We start from the raw sequence: 27,158 nt of genomic DNA, 5'->3' as shown, positions 1-27,158 counted from the left end.
TTTTTTTTTTTTTGTATTTTTTAGTAGAGACGGGGTTTCACCGTGTTGGCCAGGACGGTCTCGATCTCCTGACCTCGTGATCCGCCCGTCTCGGCCTCCCAAAGTGCTGGGATTACAGGCTTGAGCCATCGCGCCCGGCCTGTGATTATCTTCTTTTCAGAGATGAGAAAACAGAGGTTTTGATGTCAAATAACTTAACCGAAATCATGAACTAAATAAATGATAGGGCTAGCTTCCAACCCACTTCTGGTTGTCTTCAAGCAGGTAACCTGAGTCTACTCTCATTTCCTTAACTCCTTAACTTTTCCAACGACTATTTTCTTATTATTGATCAAGTAGATAAATATATGCACCACACAATAATAATAATAATGAGTCAATGCATTCAATCTTACTAGTACTTCCACCTATTGCTCGTTTTTCTATGGATTTCATGCCTTGCTTGAGGTGATTTACACTCCTATATAGCCCATTTTTTTTCTTTTTGAATCAATTTAGAATTAACCTAAAGCTATAAATGTCCAGCAGGTAAAATCCCAGTCTCTTTATTTCTTTGTCTTTCGGATTTCTGTATTCTTGATCTTTTGCAACATCCCACAAAAGGGAACTCATTTATCTCTTGTTCTGTTTGATGGCATGCCTCTGGAGATAACACACACACACAAACACACACACACACACACACACACACACACACAAAGAAAAAAAGAAAAAAAAAAAAACCTCGTGAACTACTTCTCTCTCTTATTAGATGCTTTCGAAACTGACACCCATTATAATTCTCCATTAAGACTGAGTCCAGACTTCTGCTCTCCCTCAACATTAAATCATATGGTAATCCAAAAATATGCTTTTAAACATCACTCTTATTTTAAATGACTCCCAGACTTACATTGCTGGCACTGATTATTCTCTCTGCAATTATACACACACACACGCTAGAAATTGTAAATAAGTATTTGGAGAATATTTTTCCTAAAATCTCAAGCTACTATTGCCTAATTCAGTTATAGTTAATGCATTGACTTCATTGTGTTTTAGATCTAGCTTTTCCTCCAATTTCTACAACTGTCCCCAAATAGATGCATAGTTAAAATTGCTCCTTATCTGTAATCTTTGCATCTAACTAATAGTTTTCATTAGAATCAGTTTCCCTATCAAAATTTTCTATTAATGCCATTAAGTTGGAGAAGGTTTTAGCCCCTTTTTTCAGTACCTGCTTTCCAGACCCACCTCCCAGAGTTTCTAATCTAACTGATTAATATAGGGAGGCTACTTAGGACATTTCTCCATTCCAGGAAGCAGGGTTGATAGGTAGGTGGACCAAGGGCTTGTCTTCCACAGGCCTCATCTTGTCTTTTTTTTTTTTTTTTTTTTAATGCAAGTGTAAACCTGCTGATGATTGCATAACATTTTGATAACACAAGCTGCTCAGCAGAGGTAAAATCTAAAATTTGTTAGGAAAAAGAAGAAGTAAAGGCTAGATATAACATTTTGCCAAACATTTTCATCAGTTTTTATTAAACCTCTGAATATATATCTATGACTCCTTTCACTGAACACTCTTATTACCACTTCATGCTACTCTTCCTAAGCAGACAGCTCCTTCAAAAGCATAATGCTAACAATACAGTGCCTACCCCTTAGTTATTCTAAATAGCTAATTTTGGCTAATAGAAAAAGGAATGAACATCCTGGAGTCGTTGTCCTTGGCTGGGATAACTGAAAGAGGACGGGTAAGCAAGGCATTCCCTTTTCCCTTCCCTGGTTATGATATCACTAATTACCAACAAAACTCAGGCATGAATCCTGGCTCTTACAAAGGCGAATGTCAGTAATTTTTCATCTGCCTCACCTAATTAATTTCTTATCAATTTCAATGCTTTTCCATATTCTGAACTTTATTTCAATAATTTACTTATTCTTCATAAAGCTAAGGTAATTATCCACTTTAAAACCTATCATTCAATATATTATCTTCACAGAAATATTGACTTATCTAATTAGCATATTCTCAATTTGTATAAAAAGCAATTTATGTCTATTTTCTCTGTATGCATCACTTAGTGTATTGTGCAAAATATGTGTTCCCTATATTTTTAAATTAACTTGTACTAAAGGAGCTGAATCTATTTTCTATCTTCTCCCAGTACACAGTACAGTATGAAATATATTTTCTCAGCATATTAAAAGTGCTTTTTCTGTCACCTAAAAGTTCTATCCACAGGTGGCATGGCCCATTCCAACACTCTACCTCTTTCTGAAAGGTAACGGATTACAGGAAACAATTTTTTTTTTTTTTTAATTTTTAAACTGCTACAGTTTGAATGTGTCACCAATAAACATCTTTTGGAAACTTAATTCCCTATGCAACAGTGCAGGGGAGTGGGGCCTAATGATTAGGCTATGAGAGCAAAGTGAAATTAATTAATGCCGTTATTGCATTAGTGGGTTCATTACAACAAAGGGAATTTGTTTTCTTTTTACTATCTCTCTCTCTCTCTTGCCCTCTTTGTCCTTCTATGATGGGATAATGTGTCAAGAAGTTTGTTACCAGATGTGACCCCACTAGCTTGGACTTTCCATCCACCAGAACCATGAGCCAATATATTTTTGTTCATTATAAATTACCCAGTTTGTAGTATTCTGTTAAAACTGCACAAAATGGTCTCAAACAGAAACATTGGAATAGTATCACAGAATAATCAGAGAAAATGCATAGACAATGAAAGCAAATCAACTTGATAAAACTGAAGTGATAGAGGAGTATTTTTGAATATAAGCTTAAGCTTAATTTTATATATCAACACTTACCAGTATATAAAAATATTAAACTTATATTTTTATGTATCAGAGCCAATACTTTTTATCTACATTTACTGAAACAGTTTGCATTTTAATCTTGTAGAAAGAGAGAATTATTTTTTAAAAATACAATCATATCAAAACCAGGAACAAAAATGGAGAAGAAATCTTAACAAAGAAACTTAAATCTAATGAGTGGAATAGAGTCCATAGTCATGTAAATATAAAATGTTAAAATCCAATAAATATTAGATGAAATAATTGGTCAGATGTTCCCCATCTCATTCACTGGTGATCAGAGCTCAAATTACATAAGAAGGGCAGCTACTTTCTATGAGTTTCATATACAGACTATGGAAATGCTTGAAGTTGAATCTGTATTACAAGAGGTGTAAAAAGTTCACACTTTTCTAATGTAAAGCAGCAAGGTATAGCTTTAATCAAAAACTCACAACTTTTTTTTTTTTAAAGCAAAATGAGAAGCCTTTTACATTAATAATATCCAGCTCCCTTACAAGTATTACGGTTTCATAAAGTGTGGGAAAATGTCATCTCACTTAATTGAATTTGAAATTTTCTCTATTATACATATACAAGTCACTGTATGTATATGCCAGACACATATACAGAGAGAATACAGTGGTGTATGAAAAGCTAACATTATTGAATAAAAAGTAATAATGTGTACAGGGTAGCAGTGTAGTATATTTTCTTCTAGACATTACTTACAGGAGCACCTTTCTCTCCAGCTGGACCAGGAGGACCCTGAGGTCCCGGGCGCCCTGGTAAACCAATTGGGCCAGCTGTACCTGCTGACCCACGTTCTCCTGGTGAGCCCTAGTACACAAGAAAAGAAGCATTTTGTTATTAAAGAAAGCAATATTGGCTTAAGAATCACTTATTTAACAATAGCTTGTTACAGTCTAGTAAATTATGTTAAAGTAACGTTTAGAGTTTAGATAATTTTAGGATCCCAAAGAGAAACAGTTGTATCCACTATTTGAGATACTAATTTCACGCTCCAGTATTAAGCATAGATGTTGCTGTTAGAAAATATTGATGAGATGAAAAAATACTTCAAAATTAGATGTATTTAATATCTACTTAGTTATCTGTTTTTATTTAAGTGTTCATAATTGTGCATAACGCTTTATAAAAAATATATATATAATAACCCCCTACATAAATTTCTCCCTGTATTATAATGAATTGGCAGAATACAATCCCTAGACTAGTGTTTCTTGAAGTTATCTCTGTGCTTTATTTCAAATGTGCTGAACCAAGATTTCAAAATCAAAAAAAATGGGTTCAGAAATTCTTTGCATTAGGATACACACATAATTTTTTACAAAATAACATTTGATAATCACTATCTCAAGGTTTGGACATTTTCTCAGAATAAGCCCTTAAATTCAACTTAGAGTTCTATAAGAACAGGGGTCTTATGAACACTGATGAGATAATTTGAATCTGATTATGACTTTTTTTTTAACTGAGTTTCAAAAAAGATGTTATGCTTTTAACTAGTTCACTTTTAAAAAAAAACTTCATATATATAGATTTTTGAAAATAATCACATGGATACTGCCTTTATAGTATTTATCTGTACCTACAATTTAAGAAAACATTATTAAAACAATAAAAGAAATGCAAACATACATACTAAGTACTGTAAAGCTCAAATATAATCTATTACTACTTCCAATTTTAGGTAATAAAAGAGAACAAAAAATTGTCTTTGGATTCTCAGAATTTTTATTTTATGAATAAACTGTAAAATATTAGAAAATATAATTGCTAGTATTTTTTCTTAATAATTAACATACTTAGATAATAACATCATCATTTCAAAACTCAGAGGGAAAATTATAAAAGTTGGAAAAGATATTACTTCATGTTTTCTACTATTGTACTTACCATATTTTATAAATCATTTTATACAAATATGCATTATTTACCTTGTTCTAATTTGTATTTTTGTTAACTAGGAAACTAATTACATGTGATAAAAATGGTAATCGTACCAACAACTTGTATTAACATAATGCTTTACAATTTACCAATCAGTTTAACTTTCATCTTATCATTTTATTCTCACAACAATTCCAGGTAGTTGATAGAGCTGTTGTAGCATCTGTTTTAAAAATGAGGAATCTCTGGCTCAAAGAAGTTAACCGTCCTCCCTGTAATCATATAACTAGTTAAGAGAACCCTGAGCTTGGACTCCACCCTGATTTCTTTTTTTTTTTTTTTTTCTATTGGCCAATTCTTTTCTTTCTTTTTTTTTTTTTTTTTTAATTATTATTATACTTTAAGTTCTAGGGTACATGTGCATAACGTGCAGGTTTGTTACATATGTATACTTGTGCCATGTTGGTGTGCTGCACCCATCAACTCGTCAGCACCCATCAACTCGTCATTTACATCAGGTATAACTCCCAATGCAATCCCTTCCCCCCCCCCCCCCCCCTATGATAGGCCCCAGTGTGTGATGTTCCCCTTCCCGAGTCCAAGTGTTGATTTCTTGACAAAGTCACCCATTGGTTCTTTCTAATGAGGACCGCAATGTTTGTAATTATTGGGTATCTTAAACTTAGGTGATAGAAATAGTTTGGAGAGAAATTGCCAAAAATATAGTTAAAGAAATTGTGAAATTTGACCTTGATACAAACAAAAGTGGCATTTTTGAGCTATAAATAAGTAGATGTTCAAAAACGAATCTAGGGAATATTTTTATATTGCATAATAAACGAGTTGTAAACTCTATTTTTACCAATGAAGTATTCCAAATACTAAAGAGGAGGCTATAGTTACAAGAGAAAATTGCAGTTAGTACTTTTTAGATAATAAACATATACTCTTTTGTCAATGTATGTTTTTTAATTTAATAATGTTAAAATATTTTATGAATAAAATAGTCAACCACAAGTTGCATTACTGTTAATCAAGTAACAGACTCCTGGTGAATGATTCTAGATGTCAGTGCAGAAGAAAAAATAATAACATCCTCTTAGTGTTGTACATTCAAAATGACCAACCCTAAGAGTTAAAAGAACACAAATATTTGTGTCCAATTCTTTGAGAGGGAGGTCAGGAAGGAAGAAAAATGCACAGGAGGTGGATAAGGAGAAGAGCAAGGAGAACAAGGGCTATGAATTGAGAGGAATGCAAAGGTGTGCCTTGAATTACTAAAAAGAGAGGAAAGAAAAAAATCAGTAATAAAAGCTCTCCTTTTATGGTAACAGAAACACATCAACAGAATACAATACAGGATGCAACTAGGGTTACTCTATTCAAGTTAAAATTAATGCCACTAAAGATAAATCTCCATTAATCTGAAAAGCTGATTTGTTGAGGATCAATGCACATACAAGGTGACTATATTACATTTTTGTTTAGTATTTCACCTCTAACCCTCACAAAATGATTGCTACCCATTAGTTTTATCAAACCTAGAATAAACATTTGATTTAACTCCTGCAGTATTTCATTTGTAATTGGCTATACAAAAAGAGGTGCAATTTTAATTTGTCAGGCCATAAAAATTTTCTCTCTTTAGTCCTCTTTAAACCCTGACTGTTCAAAGACTACCCTAGGAAGATATCACACTAGGCTGTGGTAAAGCTGATGGTTACTAGACTAGAATGAAAAACAGGGGATAATCAGCAAAAGTTGGAAGTCCATTTTAAGAGAATTAACTAATTTCCAATTATTATACCTACTAATTAACAATTATTGTGCTAAGTACTTTGCATATGTAATATCATTTTATTGCTGTATGACTTGTATATTTTTAAGTTAAAGACCATAGACTCAAGGTCTCTGTGCCTTAATTCACTACCAACGTTTTTCCTACAATACTTAGCCGTTTATAAATGGTGAGAACAAAATTTCCTTGACTCATTGTACCCATAAAACTCATGGGTACAATGAATTGTGTTAAATTTTAATAAGTGGAAGAAATATAGCCATTTAAGAGCCACTTCTACCAGAACAAGCTCATATTGGTTGAATATTCTCTAAAACAAACAAAGAAAAAACTTAAAGGAATTGATGAAAATGCTTATCTCCTTTATCCAAATAGCCATTCTCCATCATTCATTTAGTTCATTTGACCTTTGCTACACAAGTCACTAGAATCTCTGCTCTTGGCCGGGCACTGTGTTTCATGCCCGTAATCTCGGCACTTTGGGAGGCCAAGGTGGGCAGATTGCTTGAGGCCAGGAGTTTGAGACCTGGACAACATGGTGAAACCCCCTCTCTAATAAAAATAGAAAAGTTATTTGGTTGTAGCGGCATACACCTGTAGTTTCAGCTATTCAGGACAGGAGGGTCACCTGAGCCCAGGGAGGTCAAGGCTGCAGCGAGCTGTGATCATACTGCTGCATTCCAGCCTGGGTGACAGAGCAGGCCAGGACTCATCTCAAAAGAAAAAAATAAAAAGAATCTCTGCTCTTTGTCACTATTGTTTATAAGTTCATTTGAAATTTTCAACAACAAAGAACTGTTTTCACTTTTGGTAATTTTTCAACACATTTCACTGGAGACACCATGGTACTGTTTCATAGGCTTCTCTCCTGATTGCAGAGTTCACCTATGCTGAACTCTGAAATAGTGTGATTTAATGCATCTTTTTGAAATAATTATCCTCAGTCATCCTAGAAAAATACTCGACTCACATACTTAGATTTTTCTTTACTTTATATTTTAGCATTTTACTTTGAACATTATTTTCTCCTAAAAATATTACATCTATCACTGCCCCTCTAACACAATATGTCCATTTTTACCTCTAAATATTTGGTCACACTTGTCTTCTGACATGGAAAATCTCTGGTATTTTCCTATACTACTAAAATTCCAGCTTTTTGTTTTGTTTTGTTTTGACCCAGGTCAAGAACCATCTGACATGGTTAGGCTTTGTGTCCCCACCCAAATCTCATCCTGCTTTGTAACCCCCATAATCCCCATAATCCTCACCTGTCAAGGGAGAGATTAGGTTATGACAATTGAATCATGGGGGCAGGTTCCCCCACGCTGTTCTCGTGACAATGAGTGAGTTCTCATGAGATCTGATGGTTTATAAGGGGCTCTTCTCCCTTGGCTTAGCACTTCTTCCTGCTTACTTGTGAAGAAGGCGCCTTGCTTCTCCTTTGCCTTCCACCATGATTGTAAGTTTCCCAAGGCTTCCCCAGCCACGCTGAACTGTAAGTCAATTAAACCTCTTTCCTTTATAAATTACCTAGTCTTGGGCAGTTCTTTATAGCAGTATGAAAATGGACTAATATACTATCTTACCAAAAAATTGTATTTTCCTGAGAATAAGAAGCATGAGATCCTTCAAAGTATTCCTTATACATTCTCTTACAGTACCTAGGAGCTCTACCATTATTTTTGGAGTGAATAAACACAGCCCTTGGCACTACATTCTGAGTAGTAAATATCTCCATGCTCTCTTAATTCATATTAACAAAGAATAACATGTTGATTGTATGTATTAAATAACTATAATGCATTTGTATTATTTTTATTATGTATGCAAACACGTTGAACATGTTAAAAATTTAGGCTTCAGGCCGGGCACGGTAGCTCACGCCTGTAATCCCAGCACTTTGGGAGACCGAGGCGGGCAGATCACGAGGTCAGGAGATTGAGACCATCCTGGCTAACACGGTGAAATCCCGTCTCTACTAAAAATATAAAAATTAACCGGGCACGGTGGTGGGCAACTGCAGTCCCAGCTACTCAGGAGGCTAAGGCAGGAGAGTAGCATGGACTCCGTAGGCAGAACTTGCAGTGAGCCGATATCACACCACTGCACTCTAGAGCCTGGGCAACAGAGCAAGACTCCATCTCAAAAAAAAAAAAATATATATATATAGGCTTCAAATATACACATATGTAATCAAGAGAAAATTTTCAAATTTGCAGGAAAAAAGCAATTGAATGTATATTTTCCCCATAAAAAATGATTTCAAAATTTAAAAAAAAAAATTACCTTAACTGGATGCATTATGATTGATATGTTGTATGAAAATAAGCCATGGCTTTTACTTATGAAAATAATGGTTATTAAATTTATACTTTAATATGTTTATTAATTGAAATATTTTAATAATTATTTTAATGTATCTTAAGTAGAGACAGAGTGCTGATTTGACTCTATGGCAATGTGTATAGTTTGTAGATACTGTATACTTTTTTTTTTTCTTTTTTTTGAGATGGAGTCTCGCTCTGTCACCAAGCTGGAGTGCAGTGGCGCAATCTCGGTTCACTGCAACCTCCAACTCCCAGGTTCAAATGATTCTCTGGCCTCAGCCTCTCAAGGAGCTGGAACTACAGGTTCACGCCACCACGCCCAGCTAATTTTTGTATTTTTAGTAGAGACATAGTTTTACCATGTTGGCTAGGATGGTCTCGATCTCTTGACCTCGTGATCCACCTGCCTCGGCCTCCCAAAGTGCTGGGATTACAGGCATCAGCCACCGCGCCCAGCCAGATACTGTATACTATTTTTTATTACAAAGTTTAACTGTTGCAATTTCTCCCTTGGAGCATTCATAAGATTAAATTTCAGATTGCCATCTTGCTTGTGGAACCTGCATTAAAATTAGTGTTGAGAATATATTACTTCTCTGTAGTTAAAATATTGCTCATGATCTTGTCACAGCTCATAAACTTTGAAACAACAAATGAAAACAAGAGGAGACTTTTGGCATGTATATCCATGCCCTAAAGTACAACTGCAATTTCTTTTTCTATTAGTTATTTCAAACACTCTCTAAGCCTAGATGTTTGTAATAACAGCATGCTCTGCTATAATTTTATTTTATACATCTATAAATGAAAACTGAAAATCTCTGATGGTATCTACCAATCAAGCAAATTACATAGTAAACTTGCAAATCTTATTTAAATATTCTCAGGCCAACGTTAAAAGAATAAACTTATGAATCCTTTAATCTCAACAGAATCACTGGAGAAGTTCTATTTTTTTAAACAAAAGTTTAAACCCAGTATGAAAAGAAGGTCCCATTTACACATTCAGCTAAAAACTCCATATTCATCACTAGTGAGAATCTATTCTCTTGTGACACTTGACTGTGAATATGAAATGCATTATGGCAGGAAGCAGTCCTTGAGAAACTCACAATGTGTATACACTTTATATTTGTTTCTATAAAGAGTAGGCATGTATAGTGAGACATTTTTGTATTGCTGTACAGCTGGCTAAAGAACAAGGGGCTTTATAATTGTCAGATAAATAAACTATTATATCTAAACTGAATGTCTTTCAGCATAGGTAAAATAGATAATGATTAACTTCACAAAGGTAGAGGTTTTTTCCTTTTTTTTTTTTTTTTTTTCAATGATCCCCAGCAGTCTGAGTAGTTACTGGCACATAGTACACCGTAAATAAATGTGTGAATTAACTGTATGATCTTTCCCTTTCCAGCACTGGAATCACTAGCTTTCTGATCTTGAGCAAACTATGGGTCACTTTTGTTGATATAGATGGAGAGAAATTGTTTGTTGTCAGGTTTTTGTGATGCTTACTACGATACATCTGAAGTTATTTGGACAATGCCTGTCATAATAGAGACAGAAAGTTTGTCATCAGGTTTTTGTCATGTTTAATATGATATAGCTAAAGTTCTTTGAACAATGCCTGTCAAAAAGTATAAATGTAATATATGTTAGAGAACTGTACATGAACAGTTACATATTTCAAAAATAGATGTAAAATCTCAAATAATTGTAGAAGTAAAATTTTACAGAAAAGTAAACTAAGATCCAGAAAATTATATGGCATATTTAATACTTTAATAAATTAATATCAAAACAACAGGTATAAAATACCCTGTTAAAAGAAGGGTAGGGCTTTTCCCACATAATATGGTATTGTTAATCCTAACTTTAACTATTTGTATACTTGTCTCTCTGTAAGAAGGATAGATATTTTACACATCAAAAGTGCCTAGATAGAATGCAAAGGAGGAACTAAAAATTACAGAAATAATATTTTCTTAATATGTGATTTAAATGACAATAAAAACATGTTTCCCAAAGGCAATAATATCTGTTTAACTGCATGAATTATAATGACCATAATATCATAAGTATTCTGTTATTTTAGTATTAAATATTAACAACTATGGAAAACATCCCATTTTTCTCTTGTACTGAAAACTGAACATTTACGTGCTTTTAAAAAGGAGGAATTTACATTTCTCTACTTAGTTACCTTTCTTTACTTGTGTATTAGCTTTATCCCCTTCTGCAGCCCTTCCCCTAAATCCTGCTGCACCTTCATCTAAACCTTACGATGATAATGAAACAAGAAGCAATAGCATTGGTCTATACTCCTGGAACAATGGGAATAGAAAGTACTTCCCTAAGCCTTCACACAGATGAGAACACCAAAGTAAATATGTTATCAGTTATTTTCACTGGGTGTTTCGTATTCCGAGGAGCATTTGTAAAGTAAATGAAAGTGATAGACAAATCACCTCATCAGCATTCAGTTAAGAGGCAGCCCACTAGAGAGAAGAATAGAAGTATAAACACATAAAGCGCTTATGAACCAGAGCTATACAACTAGAAGGCAAAAGCACGTCTGCTTTGTCTTTTTAAGTTGACCTTCTGCCAAGCACCTTGGCTCACGCGTGTAATCCCAACACTTTGGGAGGCCGAGTGGGTGATCACTTGAGGTCAGGAGTCCGAGACCAGCCTGGCCAACACGGTGAAACCCCTTCTTTATTAGAAATATAAAAGTTATCTGGGTTGGTGGCAGTTGCCTGCAATCCCAGCTACTCAGGAGGCTGAGACAGGAGAATCACTTGAACCTAAGCAGGCGGAGGTTGCAGTGAGCTGAGATTGCGCCACTGCACTCCAGGCTGAGCAACAAGAGCAAAACTCCCTCTAAAAAATACATAAATAAATAAATAAATAAATAAATAAATAAATAAATAAATAAATAAAATAAAATAAAAAATACAAAAAAAGAAGTTGACCTTCATGTCAAAACTTTCACTCTCTACATGACATACATTTTAGATTACGTGAACTAAAAATTTAGATGAACTATCAAGCATTATTAGAATTTAAAGCATAAACTCTGAATGATCAAAGTCAAATCAAATGCCTCAGATTTTGATCACTGGTCCCCATCACTATTGCTAAACTTATCTCATCCCTAGTTGGGTGTAATCATCTTACACTAAGGTCTACCTGGGTCACAATGGAGAAAATGTGCTTTATCTAAAAATGTATAGAGTCTGACTTGGCATGTCAGTATATGCCATCCTTCTAAACCTTGGTTATTCCCTTGCTTGAAGAATAAGTAAAAACCAAGGAAAAGAAGGTTCTAAGAAATAGGATTAAGAGCAACAAAATAAGAGAAATAGGAATTATGATAGGAAGAGAATGCGAACTCTTAAAGAAGCAATGAGAAGAAGAAGAAATAATAAATAAAGAAGGAAAATAAAGTCAGAATCATGGGGGGGATGGTCAAATAAGAGAAGTCACAGAAAAAGAGCAAGGACTGCAATACCGCAAAATTTTCAAATACTGGACATATACCCTGTACCAGTTATTTGACTCCTCTCATATACTTTCTGCATATTAACTCCCACAGCTCCTGGGGATAAAATATACATGTGATTGTAAAGATAGAAGGCTTTTTACTAAACACACTACTATATTTATTTTAATCTCATTTTTAGATAAACAACTGTTGTTAATGAGATTATTCTCTACCGTGAAGAATATCTAGAGGAGAGATTATTTAAAGAAAGTATCTTTTTCTTAAATATTATCTTCCTTGATTTTGTTTTATAAAAATATATGCAGTAGGTGAAAGCTGAGAATTTGTTGCATGATATATTTAAATATATGTGTTTACATACATAGAAAACATTTACCCAGTTTACGTTCATCATGCAGAAAAGTGCTGCACTGCCTTTCTCTCTTGATGTTCAGTCTCTTGCTACTTTCTGTCTTGCGTGTGCATCAAGACATCCACTTAGGGACTACATCCCTTGAGATCAGAAGACATGCCCTGGATTTGATTGGCATCTGTTACCAGTTCTTGGATACAACATCATGTATACAGCAAATAGTTTGTTTTCATAGACTTTAAAATCCCAACGTCACAGCATCCTATTGGTATAATTTTGTCATAAGTGGTAGCACGACAGAATGTTCCTCAATATACAATAACTCCCAGGACCAAAACCTTTAGAGGACGCTAATCTTGAAATACTAGTTCACTACTAAGAGGGCAAAAAGTGTTGAGCAGTTCAAGACTAAATTTTGCACACAAAAAGGCTGCTTTTCATAGATAAAACTGGTTTTTATTTACAGCTTCAATTCAAACATAATTTCCTTAGGCAAAAAGCATCGTTCTCACCTTTGTGTTTTCTGTTCTTTTACTATATTTCATATTATTTACTATGTTATTTTATCTGCTCTTTATCTGTCCTCCTCAGTAAACCATAAGCTCTTTGCAGCAAGGTCCATTTTATGAATCAATATAACTTCAGTTTCATAGATTGTCTGATATTTTCAGGTATTTATTTCTTTATGGTACTTTCACAGAAAAAGACTTATAGCAGCTTAAATAGTATGCGTAAAATATTAGACAATATAAATTTAAAAACAGGAAAACAGGTAAGCAAATAACTTTTTATTGAAGTAAAATGGAGCCAGCAATATTAGTAAACTAAAGATGCATACCAAGACCAAGGATTTTCCTAACTGTAGATTATGATCCATGAGTAGGTTATAAGATAAATTTCATGGGTCTTGTTGAGTATTTAAAAAATATTAACTATAACAAAATGTAATAGACAATATTAAAGTATATCATAGGTACTTTTTATAGTAAGTTGTGTTCAAAAAGTTTTTAAAATAGTTATAAAACATTATCTTCTGTACCATCTCTATTTTGACTCCATTATTTCTGTAAGCCAAAGCAAAAAGAATTCTCAGTTTTGTAATTCAAATTGACTAAAGAAATAAACAAGTCAGTTAACTGTTCAAGAAATAACAAGAAATAATTTAAAATATTCTACAAAAAGAATACTTGAAAAAAATAAACTGCAAATATTTTTAAAGCTGTGGTTAGCAAGAGATTTCTTCCAAGGATATTCATAAAGAGGACCCTGTATAAAGCAATATCCCATATCTTCAAACAGATTTTTTTAGTTTATTTGTTTTACAAATCAAGTTTCTCTAAATATAAGTCAATGGCATACACCTAGACCCATCCTAGTACAGTAAATCCATTTCTATGGAGTGTCATAATAATGGCCTGTGCTTCAGACTAAACGGATTATAAATAAAGAGAATAGGTACTAAATATACTTATAAATGAATAGATAGAATAACACTTGAATGGATGCATGAGAATTAAATATTATATTTGTTCTTTTCTCGGATTAGAGCATATAGTAAGGATATAGTGCATAAGCTGCATAATTGGGACACATGAAAACTTTGCAAATATCACTGTGAGCGATAAGGTTAGCTGATTAAAGCTCTGCTTAGGACTTTTAGTTTTAGTTCATCAGTATCCTATGCAATGAGGGAACTTACTATTTCCCTGCAATCCAGAAATACACAGCACACCTACATTCCTTATGAGTTGTATTATAGGAGAAAGAAACTAAGAATTCAATGGTATTCTGACAAATATCTAGTCATTAAAAAATCAACCTGTATATTAGTTTAATCAGTTTCATCTTTGATTCATTCAAAATAAACAATAGTTATAGAGAATAGTAATATTAAAGCCCAGGTAGTTGAAATATTAACTCTTCTCACTCTCTTTTGACAAAATTGTTCACAGAGATTTAGAAGGATCAAGATGACTTGAACATGAGTTTACGTAAAGTGCTATTATGGATTTTTGCCCAGATAATTTGGGCAAGCTCTATACTTCTTCAAGTCTCAGATCTTTTATCTTTAAAAATGGAATGATAAAATAGAAAAAAACAAAAACAAAAACAAAAAAAACAAAACAAAACAAAAAAAACAAACTACCATTCCAAGTTGCAAGAATAAGAATAAAAGATATAAATAACAGATACAAAATATCTAGCATAAGAATTGAAAGAATAAACACTCAGTATTATTTCATTTCCCTTTTCTATTTCCTTTAGACTTCACATTCTCTTCCTCAGAACTCATCACTTTGCTTTTTCCTTAATACAAACAACTGCTGAATACCCATCACTGTTTCTGTGAATTCCTGTCTTGCACTTACCATTACTTGGTCAATATCCTAAAGGTAAAGTTAACATAAGATTGATATAAACTCAGACATATCCATTATAAAAGCAAATTTTAGATGATGTTCTTACGTCTTTATTCCTTATGACTCAGAATTTTATCATTTCTCACCAACTGATCAAATACTTCCCTTTAATATTTTGCCATCACCTTTTCTATTACCATTGCAAAGCAGAACTTGCTTTTAAATAAATCTCTACTCCTCATTCTTTTTTTTTCCAATATTAATTGCAAGGGAACCCAATAGTAAGTTTTGAACCTCAAAAAATAAGAATTAACATGAATTAATTTTCTAGATAAATTATACTTCACATTTAGAAAACCATCCAGTTTTTGTTTTATCTGTCATTTGGAACAAAAAAATTCAAAATCAAATTTTATGTGATGTAATCACTTTAAATGGAGTAAACTAAGGCTTGTTATGAACTGAGTCATCATCACACACCTCTTCACTATATTCTGCAGCAATTAAAACAATAGTGTTAGGAACTAATAAATGTGTATGGTGTCTTCCTTTTAGTGAATCCTTTTCCAACAACTTAAAGTTAAGAATAATTTTAATTGGTTAATGTTTGCATAGTTGATTTGTGAATATAAGAATGGGTATTAATTTCAAATAAACACAGTGAGCATCTATCAAGCACATCTATTACCAAAGTAGATAATCAAAAATTACAAAGGTAATTTGTAATTTTTTGTGACTGCCAAGAGGTTTTAAGTTTTTTTGTGTGTGTGAATATTTCTGGTTTTTGTTTGTTGTTGTTCTTGATGAGGTAAAACTGCTCTAAGCATGGAAGACATCACCAAACTGTCATTCTCTCAAGGACATAAGCTTGAGGTCATTGTTCAGTTTTCATTTGTCCTCACTGCCCATATCAAATATTAGTCATAAATCTTACTATCTTGCCGCTCTCCGTGTTTGCTACATCAGCACTGTCCTTGGATTCCACACTGCCCTAGCCATCAGTTCGCTCCAATGTTTACACTGGTCAATGGACTTTTGTGATCTATTCTCTCCTATCTCTGTTATATATTAAACACTAATGACAGATTTGTTTTCTTAAAGCTTCAATTTGTTTACTCCACTTGCTCTGTACATTTCAAATATTCAAATGACTACATCTTGCAATTTTAGAGCTTCAGTAATTATATTACATGTTGCATTAGTGATTTAGTTTTTTTATTATGTAAAATAGCAGAGTGCTTGGATGCTAGCAAGAATTCAACAAATGTTAGACCATCTCCCATATTTTGTCCCACTTGGGCAAAAACAGATACTAATTAAACATCATATCCCTTTCCTAATATTTTCTTGCTTTTCAATGATTTTTGTAATGTTCTGCACTCTGTGAAGCCAAGTTCAAGGGTCATCTTTTCCACCTGGCCCTTCCCCTTATTTTTATTATCTTTCTACCTCACTCATAGAATTAACATTTATTGTTTGCATATCTTTAGCCATGTAATCACCAACTAACTTACAGTGCTATTTAGTCTTTGGTGTATTTCTTTTTAAAATTGGTTTATCCTATTTTATCTCAAGGAATATCTACTGTGATGTTCAGTTGCATATAACAAAATAAGTAATAATTGTCAAATACACAATTGAAGCCAAATAAATAAAAGTACATTTGATTTTTATATCATATTTAATGTTATTCTACATGTAACTATACATTTTTCAATTAATATATTGAAAATTCTATCCCCTGGACATAGTATGCAGCCTACAAATACACTGGTTTCAACTGTTCCCAACCCCTGAGACAGCTTCAGTGCTTGGTCCCTGAAAAACAACTTAAAACAATTTAATCCTTGTAGTCACAGCTCAGATAATTAGTTCAGTGTGCATTGCTCTTAAAGTATCATTTATTCCTACAATATATCTTTAGAATCTGAAGGTCTGGTTAAATGGATCTCATTTTACTGAAATTTAGAAGATTCTATACCCAAATACGAACTTTTGTCTTATTAAGTTGTTGTTCCTGCTAATGCTACTGCCACTAACTTTTGAGTATATTAGAAAATGTTCATAATTTTATGAACTCCAGTGGAAATCTAATAGTTTTCAAGATATATTTTCTTAAAAAATATCTTTACCACATTTCCATAATTATCTCAATGGTTGCGATATGATGTGAGGGAAGTAAAGTAAGTATCATGTGAATCAATCTGAAAAATGATATACTTGTATTCCCAGTATTATGTAATTCTATATAAACTTTATTCCAATATTAGGATTCATAATAATTCAAATGAGTAGGTGTGAGATGATTACTGTGCTTCAGGCACCGTATTGTGAGTAACCAAAATAATACAGGTAACTCACAGCCTAATGCGAGAGACGGCCAACTATATTCCAATGTAATCTCTAAACATGGAGATATAATAAAGGGCAGTGGGTGTGTGTGTGGGGGGGGGGGAGATTTTTACTAATACATGAAATGGAGGTAAATTATCCAAAGATAACTTTACAGAGATTTAACATTTAAGAGTTATCTTTATGGATGAGTAGGATCTTCCTCAAGTAGAGAAAGAATAACTGGAGTTTCCTGGAGGAAGGGGAAAAGTATACAGTATACTCTTTTCAAAATAGAAAAGGTGATGGTTTTGAGAAGCAAGACAACATTCAATGCATTAAGTTGGGTAGAATTGAAGTGGGGGGCATGAAGAAAAAAAAAAGACTATAGAAATTGGGGTTGAACGTTGAAGATGACTTGCTGGCTAGGATAAGGAGCTTGGTTTCCAAAGGCATGTGGAGCTATAGGATGGGTATGATAGAGGAATGCCATAGTTAAGGATGTATGCTAAATTAGTATTCTATAGGTGAAACAGACTGAAGAGGATAAGAAAATGAATCCAAAGATAAGATGTTATTAGTCAAAGGGAAAGGAAGAGGAAAGAGTCTGAACAAAGACAGTGGTGGTAGGAATGAAGAAAAGGGGAAAAATTAGTAAAATATTTTGGAAGCAGAACTAATAAATATTGTGTGAGAGGAAGTTGAGAGGGCCTTTAAGGCAACTTTCAGCATTTTTAAGTTGGTGAAATAAGAAAATGAGAAGAAAACACTAAATACGGCAGTTTGGCTGTTATAGTGAAATTTCAGTGTACAGATAAGAATAAAGGTGAATTTATTAAAAAATGAAGCAAACATTCAATTGTTTTCTGAGGCATTGATATGTATCTCAAGAAAAAAGATGAGGGAAAAATCTGATATTTACTCATTTGCCAATTATTTCATAATGTTTTGATTAAATTAAGAAATATGGCTAATATATAAGATTATGCTTATGAGTTTTATGTTTTTATGCTTATGTCTTTTGTATATTTGAAAAATTCAAGTCTCATCAAGTACTTATAAACAAATTAAATATGTTCTATAATAAATGAATTATAGAATATAATTTATAAGAAATCAAATCTTATTTTGTAAGTAATTTTAAAATAATAGATGTAAATGAAGTAAAAATTTCAAACTACAGCCTCTCCAGGCCTTCCGTGACTACAAGCTTCTATTACTCATAATGAGGATTTATTTCCTTGGGAACCGTAAGAAGCAAGATATCTCCTTTTACCTCCTGACAACAGCAGAAGCAAATATTTCCAATCATCTAAACCCTTCTTTTTCTGCATTCATTAGTGTATACAATTAGTGGGAACTAGGCATTGACGGATTTGATTGACATGTGTTTATTTTCTCTCCCACACACTGTGGAATCACAGCATGAGAGTAATGAAAGAAGAGCTGTAATCCTCAACCATGATTGTCTGGCTATTTATTGTCATCATACTTACAACTGGACCTGGTGGGCCCTGGGGACCTTCCCCTCCTTTCAGTCCAGGTGCACCCTGGGAAAAGTGAAAAAATAAAGCAAATGAATCTCTATGGATTGAATACCAATAGGAGAAGATATCTGATTAATAAAATAAGGATATCAGATAATGTTTTTAGACATAAGTACATATATACACACATATATAACAATAATCAAATGCATATGTTTACATATATTCCCTTAATTACTCATCGCTTTTTAAGTTCTGGGAAAAAATGCTTCTAATAAACAATTTGAATCACTTGCTTTATGTATATAGATATTGATTATACCTGAGCTCCAGGAAGACCTCTTTCCCCTGGGAAACCACGCAATCCTGCTGGTCCATCTTTCCCTGAGATACCTTGAGGACCTGGATCACCCTAAAGAATATAATAAACATTCATCAAGACAGACTGATTTCTACACATATTTCTACAAACAAAATTGTGATTACTTCTAAACTACTGTAAGTAAAATTTGAATCTTATTTAATGATGAGAATATTGGGTGGATTGCCATATGCATTAACATGAAGCACCCACTACCTACATTTAAGGGTATATGCATATAAAAGATTTTATGGTCAATGGAGCTAACAGTCTTATGTAAACGTTGGGCAGTATCTTGGAGTATAATAAACGCACACTAAATATTTTCCTGACACATCTTCTGATACTCATTTAAATGGAATCTGTAGACAAGTGGTGAGTATAGTGAAATATAAATTAAAGTTTTCAGCCAAAAAAAATTTCTGAAGCATGTTGTACCTTTGCACCTTCTTTTCCTGCAGCACCAGGAAGACCTTGCTCACCAGGAGGGCCAGGAGGGCCAGGATGCCCACGTTCCCCTATTGGACCAGTCTCGCCGGTTGGTCCCTAAATTAGATAAGCAAAACCACTTTAGATTGTTCTTTTATTTTTGGCAAAGATAACACAAACTCAAAAACAGTATTATTCTCATTTACAAAAGTTTGTCATCCTCACTTATTCTCATGATATCTTACAAAACACTTACAAAGCACTGAAAGTAGCATATCCTGTAAGAGTCTAAAAACATTTTATATAATCTTGGTTAGAATCTGAGTGTAAAAGGAAAGCACATAAAGTCCAAAAAGATGTTTTCTTTGCTTAATACAATAATTTCTGCAGAGTGGGGCAAGTCCAAGTATTATTAAAACTATGATTTTTAAATACAGTTGTATCCCATTCCTTCTTTTCATATGAGGTGTCAAATCAGCTTAGTCGTAAAGAGGCATAGAAACCACATTGGTAGCCACTCAATGAATCACTGTTTAAAAATAAACTCAGGGCCTTGAGAACCCAAAAAGTCAGTGGTTCTCCTTGGAATTTCCAAAAGCTTAAAACTTCTCTACTATTAATCTATATTCATTGGACAAAGTCTAGGGAACGTGGCAGGGGATCCTGAAGGCAGTGAGTACGGGTCGGCAGTTCCTCCTGGCCAAAGGCTGTAACAAATGCTCAGCTGCCTTAAATTGCAGCAAATGCCAAAGTGAAAAATATCAGGTCATTTATGTGTCCCTTGAGTGATGCTGTCTTGTGGTGCTTGAGTATAACAAGCATTCATGTATAAACAGAGGATGGTGATCAGTTACTCTCCATCTTAATACAAAGCAAAATGAAGAATTCAAGTTAAATAAAGGGCAAATTTTTAGATGCTAATGTTAAACAGTAGAACGTGTTCCTGTACTTGCTTAAGAAGTATATATATATATATATATTTTCCTAAAAATTCAACATATTCTTAACTGTTTATCTTGGATAAGGAATATACCTGTCCCAATTTGGGTATACATTTCTAGGTTTAAACCCCTGTAATTATATGATTGCTATAACTTCTCAATTTAACATTAACGTGCAAACATTTATCCAAAGCATGATGTTTTCTTAACTATCTGAACACCAGAATTTGAACAGTAAGGAATACAGAATTAACCATAATTGAACAGCTGTCACCACTCAGACAAAAATGATCAGAGATTCACATAACTGTTTAAAGAAAACAGTGGATATTCAGTATTGCAATCTATATTATTCCCATTAAACCAAATCTTTTGTCTTCACATGAAAGTATGGCTACATTTAAAATAGGCTGTTGGCTATTTTTTCTCTTAAAAAGGACCAATAAAAAATGTAATTTGGTGAAGGTGCATCTTCAGTAAAACACCCAGTATTTTTATGCCTTAATGTAAGCAGGGGAACAAAAAAAGAAACACAAGTCTCAGAAGTTTTAGATGACCACAGTGAATAGAACTGTATTTTTGAAAGATGTGAGGTCCTAAAATATTCATTTATGTTCCATGATGTTTATATTTTAGTTAAGAATCTAATTCTATTTCTGTTTATGGATATTAAGTATAATAGGAATATGTTTTCTGGTTAAATTTTCTCACAGAAAATAGCTATAAAGTTGTTTTAAACAGAAAAAAATAAAAGTTTTTTGGAGGAAGCTTTCTAATTACTGAGAAAGTATATATAATGTTTTAGCTAAAACTGATAAGCTTCTAAAAAGAAGCCTTTAACACAAATAAGTATTCATGTTTACACACTCTATAAAATAACATAACATTTCCCTTGGCTCAGGGTTAACCTCTGAAATAAAATAAACAAATCCAATAAGTCTTCATTTTTGCTTCTGTTACACATATTCCTAAAAACAAAATGCAGTTTTTTTGTTTCTCTAGATGTGTGTGTGTGGATGTGCATGTATGTGTGTGTGTGCACGTGTGGGCGTGTATGTGTGTGAGTTACAGTGTTGAGAACTATTTAGAGACAGAGAAAAGACTAAACCAATTAAATAACTAAAACATGTATTCACCTGCTTTTGCTCCTTTGTTATAATTTGTTATTAGTGGGGGGAAAATTCCAGCCCAGTAAATTAAATGTGTTCTGCCCATTCAATATGCTTTGCTAGGGAAGAAAAACATTATTTTCTATTACCATGAATTACTCTTTATAGTTATTTTATACTATAACTCAGGATACTGCACCAATTTTTGAGACTTCTTCTGCCACCTATCGTGAAAGAAATACTTGTCTCTTCCATTATTTTGTATATCCTCAAAGATAATTAATATTTATTTCTGATATAATTCATTATTATGAAGGTAAAAATCTTAAGAAACACCTAATATGTTATAAATATCAAAATTTTAGGATGTATATTTCTAAATCTAATTTATACTAAAAAACATGAAGTCATTTTATAATTTAAAATTCTAGAAAAAGATGATGGCCCACCTATTTATAAGGAACTTTGTATTTTTATTAGTAGATGGTGTCATAGTCAGGCTTTAGTGTTAAATTCAGTGTGAACTTTCTGATTTATTTTCATTTATTTTATTCTTCTCTTTTATTCTTACAGGCAATTGAAAAGTTGCTTTAGTTAAGTAATAGTTTGTTGGTTTCATTTGATGTACGAAAGCTGCACATATTTAAATACAATCTGAAATAAAAAATACATCATTTTGAATCATAATAAATTTAGAAGATTTTACACAACTTAGGAAGGTTAAAATATAAATAAAAATAAATAAATCTTGCTCAAGAAATAAAGCAAAGGAACATACCTGTGGTCCAACCACTCCCCCTGGCCCAGGAGGGCCGGTCTTGCCTTGAAATCCCTAAGAAGGCAAAGTACTATCTGTAAAAGCTACACACAACACAAAGCATAAGTCAAAATTCTATGAGATAGCTGAATAAGTCACATTAAAAGAAAGTCACCCATTGACTAAAAATATTTATTTTCAAATGCTTAAATATAAGTTTAATATGTCAAACTTATTTCAGTTTTCATTAAAATTCAAAATTTGCCATTTCAACATTTCACATGCTAGGACAACAATTACCTTTAATAAATTAATCTAGAGCAAAAAATGTGTTCTTAGCCCTGTTCCACCAGGTCAAACAACATACAGAATTTTAACCCAGGAATGTTTATGGATGAAATAAATGATGATTTAGACATTCTTTGAAACAGTTTACTGATTATTTGTACAGAAATAAATTCACAGTGATATTAATACATTTCTCTCTATTATATTTGTAAAATCTCATAAAACAAGATATAAAAATAGACCTACTAAAATAATGCTTTGCACAGTAATTATTTTAGTATTTATCAACACTCTTTCTTGTAAGAAATTCAAGAGATATAGTTGTAAATGCATTTTGCAAATAATGCAGTCATTAAAATATCTGGTTGATTTGAGCAGAATATACTCACTAAATAAAACTTCTGGGCATATATTCTGGTATTTATATTTCTCTAGGCTGTGGGTTATTCATTTCACATAATTGTATTAAGATAGGTAAATTTCTTACTCATGAGAGTTAAGTTACTTTTGACAGCTGGAGAAGTAGATAGAAAATATTGGGAGAAGAAGTTTTCAAATAACTGAATATTTTATTCCCTATAACATCTAGTCAGACTGAAAGTAATAAGATTAGGAAAAAATGGGTAGGAACTAGCGATCACACGTTTGTATCACAATGTTCCTGATAACTATGAATGAATGATTTGCAATAATAAAATTGTATAAGTAGGTAAAGATAAGAGTCTAATTATTACAATTGATGCTACAGGGAAAGAAAATAGATTTCTTCTATTTTTAAAATCTATTAATTCGGACTTTCAGAGTTCTATTTGAGCTATCATTATCAATGTCAAAACCAATCAATTCTGAGGGGAAAGTCATAAAATTTATTTAGCATTTTATAATTATATTAGTCACTTAATTGTAATTTTTCAGTAATTAGTTGGTTTGGAAATCTGTTATCAGATTTACATACACACATACACAGATACATAAACACATATATACATGTTCACATACATGTATGTGTGTCCCTGGATTACCTCAACAACCTCCATGACCACAATTGCCATCTCTGTGCTGATGAACTCCTCCACTCCCAGCTATTTATAAACCTCTAATCAGTACGAGCCCTAAAACTCTCACGGTAAGTGCCTACTAGAAATTTTCAATTGGATTTCATGCTCTCTCTTCAACATTCCTGACATGGAACTTGCTGAATGTATCTTCTCTTTTGATATTCTTCTGTGTTCCCCACCTTTATAATGGAGTGTTTTCATATCCCAGGCTTTTCTTCAGTGCCCGTACTTAATTCATTATTTCATCTGAATGCATCACCTGAAAACTCCCTCAAATACAGCTTTAGCTCACTTATCCTAGTAGACTTGTCTTATTCAGACTAGAATCACCTCTTTCCTTCACCATTGCTGAGTTTTTCAAATAAGGTTTACTCACTTGTTTACGTTAGCCAGAATCATCACCCACCAAACATACAGATGACAAAGTTCTAGCCAATAGGGGCCCCGTGTGTGAATTCAGTTACTTCCTTTGCTTTGATAATGTATCCTAAATTCTAGCCATGCTGATCTTCCTACCTTTTTCTGAATAGTCACACACCCTATATTTGTATGATCTGTTTCCTCTGTCTGGGTTATTCTTCTTCCAATTTTTAATCACTAAATTGGACAGGAAGATATAAAGGCAATTCCGAACTTTAAAAAAAGTCTTAGAAAGCTTTTTGCCTTAGTAACTGTGAGAGCAAGAATCACACACAAACAAAATACTGCAATAATGATTAATTAAATGTATTTGATTACAAATCAATACTCAATTGCAGAAAATCTGGACAAAATTACAACATAGATTTGCGCTCATACATCCTAAGGGAAGTTTTGACTGCTAGACCATGTGTGTGAGTGATGGATTTGGGAAAGCTGGAAGACAGCGTTGCCCATATATCTGCTCATTCAAAACATTCAGACTGTTTGCAAGTATCTAATACATTTGATCTTGGGGATCTTACAAACAAACTATACAGGAAAACTTTTACAGTTCACAATAAGGTGTGCCTGTTCAATATTGCCATGTAATAAGACTACACTTGCCACTTAATTTTAGAATAGCTAGTCAAATTATGTTTTTCAAAGTTGCTGAAAATGGAAATTATTTTGACATATTCATGGGTAGTTTGAAAAATATGCTGTTAAGATCCATCAGAAATGTGACTCCTATATTGATAATCTTTAAAAGACTAAGCCAATTTTAGGACCAATATAGGATTTGGCATTATGCTTCTGAGACAGATTTGGGCCATTTCAATATAATAGAAACCATTTCTGAAGCTGTTTAAGGCCACCGGGAAAAATTGTGAATAGTTTCTATTATTCTGAAACTACCCAAATGAATGTAAGATGTCAGAATAAACATTTAATTAATGGATTTCTGCCTGGAGACAAATCTCAAATATCATTTAAAAATTTATCCATGGAAATAAAGTAGTAAATATATGATAAAGAATGCCCACTCTAGATTGTGATCCCACTCTTGTACAAGGTAATCCTTTGAATCTGGGTCAGCAGAGAACAAAGTGAGAAAAGTTGGGGCTATAGGATGATTCACTATTCCCTTAAAGTGGATGTGAAATCGGAAATATAATTTTTCAGAAGTAATCCTGGCTTTAATCTGTGAAAAACTACAAAACAGAAACATTCATTCTAGAAACATTATGCTATTTTTCTTCTATGTTTAAATCTCAATGTTATATGTGATATAAGTATTTTCATTAGAAGTGGAAGCCCCAGACAAAATCATAGACATAAAGGATTTTATAACAGTAATTCTCTAGATATCTTTTCCCCAGAAGACATTTTGGAATATTTTATAGTTATTCCTAGAAAGTTACACAATGGCTTCATTAAAAATGATTTGGCTGAAAGATTTGAATGAGAATGCATTTGCAAATTCAGTGTTGACTCTCCTTTAGAAAGTTTATTTCTGCTCCTCATATAGATATCCTTCCCAAGAAGATACCCAAACAGTTTATTCTTTGGTCTCACTAAATCATATTTCAACTTTGCTTTAGATGTCCAAGACTCCAAAGTTTCCCATCTGGCTAAAGCTAAGAAATAGTGAAACTAAGAATTGCCACATGGTAAGCAAGGCAAGAATTGGGTGGCTGCTGACAGATTGTTTCCTCCATAGCAGAAAAATCATAATCTTTTCAGATTTCAGATTTATTATAGGACACTGCTATGGAACTCCAATATGTATTCAAGCTGGCCAAATACCCTAATGTGATTTTCAACCGCATAGGCAAAAGTAGTCTGTATTTGTGGTTTACTTGAGAAATCTGGATAAAAGTAATTATTGGTGAGAAGCAAGAATTGATTCCATGGAGACCTGCTAACCCATGATGATTTTTGACTAGCATGACAATCCACTGGGATAGCCAGATGCCTGGTTTTTAACAGGAACAAAATAAATAAGCTCACCAGGATACTCAAACCATCACCGAGCTGCCAGTTTCCTCTCCGCCCAAATTGTTATACACATGGTAAGTTGTTCAGTCAATTTGTTTACTTTTATATTATTTATAGTTTTTCAGTAAAATTTAGTCACCATTTTTGATTTATTTTTTCCTATTTCACATGAAAGGATGCTTTTGACATAGTTCCCAACCAATTATAGCTAATGGGTCCAATATCAGGAAATATTTAATCCCTTAGTTCTAGATTTAAAAAATGTTGTATTCTGTGCACGGCTATTCGTAATCTGTTGCCTTTGGAGAGTGGAGAGATGATGGATTTGAGTGGAATGTATCTGTAAACAGGCTTCAGTGAAAAGAGTCAGAGGGATAATCTTGAGGCGATGTCCAAAAAATAATGGTGTCTTCTCCATCAGCTCATCCTTAAAATGCTGCTATTGACAATAAGAACAATCATATCAACTAACGTCCTATTTCCTGAAATACATTTCTTGTGTCTATTTACAAATTTATGCATATATTTCAACAAATGGAATTAATTTTTCCATTTTTCTCAACCTAGTAATTCAAATGTTCATAATAAAGTAGCTTTCTATGAACTGATGAGGTAGACGGAAATTTTTAATAAGAGTAACAAGATCACTTACAGTCTCCCCACGTTGCCCAGGGTGTCCTGGCAGCCCATCCTTCCCAGGTGGTCCCTGAAATTACAAATATTAAACACCACATGTCATAAATATTTATTTAATTATTTTATAGTCTAAATGTGATATGTTATAAAATTGACTTTTCTTTTTATATTTTCATTAGATATTTTACTTTGCTCTTCTGTTGATTTTATATATGGTAATATGCACATATATCTCTTCAATGTAATTCTGTAGCCATAACTGCAACCAAAATAAAATAGTAGAACCCTTTTCTGAAT

The 27,158-nt window shown here is 33.0% G+C and overlaps 1 protein-coding gene across 1 annotated transcript in view; it reads right to left on the bottom strand.

Moving 5' to 3' along the window:
* COL11A1 (collagen type XI alpha 1 chain) overlaps positions 1 to 27,158 on the bottom strand; it is a 223,445-nt gene that overhangs the window by 62,341 nt on the left and 133,946 nt on the right. The window contains exons 37-42 of the mRNA XM_023190917.2: positions 26,878 to 26,931; positions 22,501 to 22,554; positions 19,682 to 19,789; positions 19,205 to 19,294; positions 18,892 to 18,945; positions 3,535 to 3,642 (exon numbers count right to left, since the gene is read on the bottom strand). Of these exons, the coding sequence (XP_023046685.1) occupies positions 3,535 to 3,642; positions 18,892 to 18,945; positions 19,205 to 19,294; positions 19,682 to 19,789; positions 22,501 to 22,554; positions 26,878 to 26,931 (468 nt within the window). The remainder of the gene's footprint in view (positions 1 to 3,534; positions 3,643 to 18,891; positions 18,946 to 19,204; positions 19,295 to 19,681; positions 19,790 to 22,500; positions 22,555 to 26,877; positions 26,932 to 27,158) is intronic.

This window comes from Piliocolobus tephrosceles, chromosome 1 (genome assembly GCF_002776525.5).
Source record: "Piliocolobus tephrosceles isolate RC106 chromosome 1, ASM277652v3, whole genome shotgun sequence".
In the NCBI taxonomy this organism is placed as follows: Eukaryota; Metazoa; Chordata; class Mammalia; order Primates; family Cercopithecidae; genus Piliocolobus; species Piliocolobus tephrosceles.
Note: the sequence above shows the minus strand (reverse complement) of the source record. Positions and strands in the feature narration are given on the sequence as shown.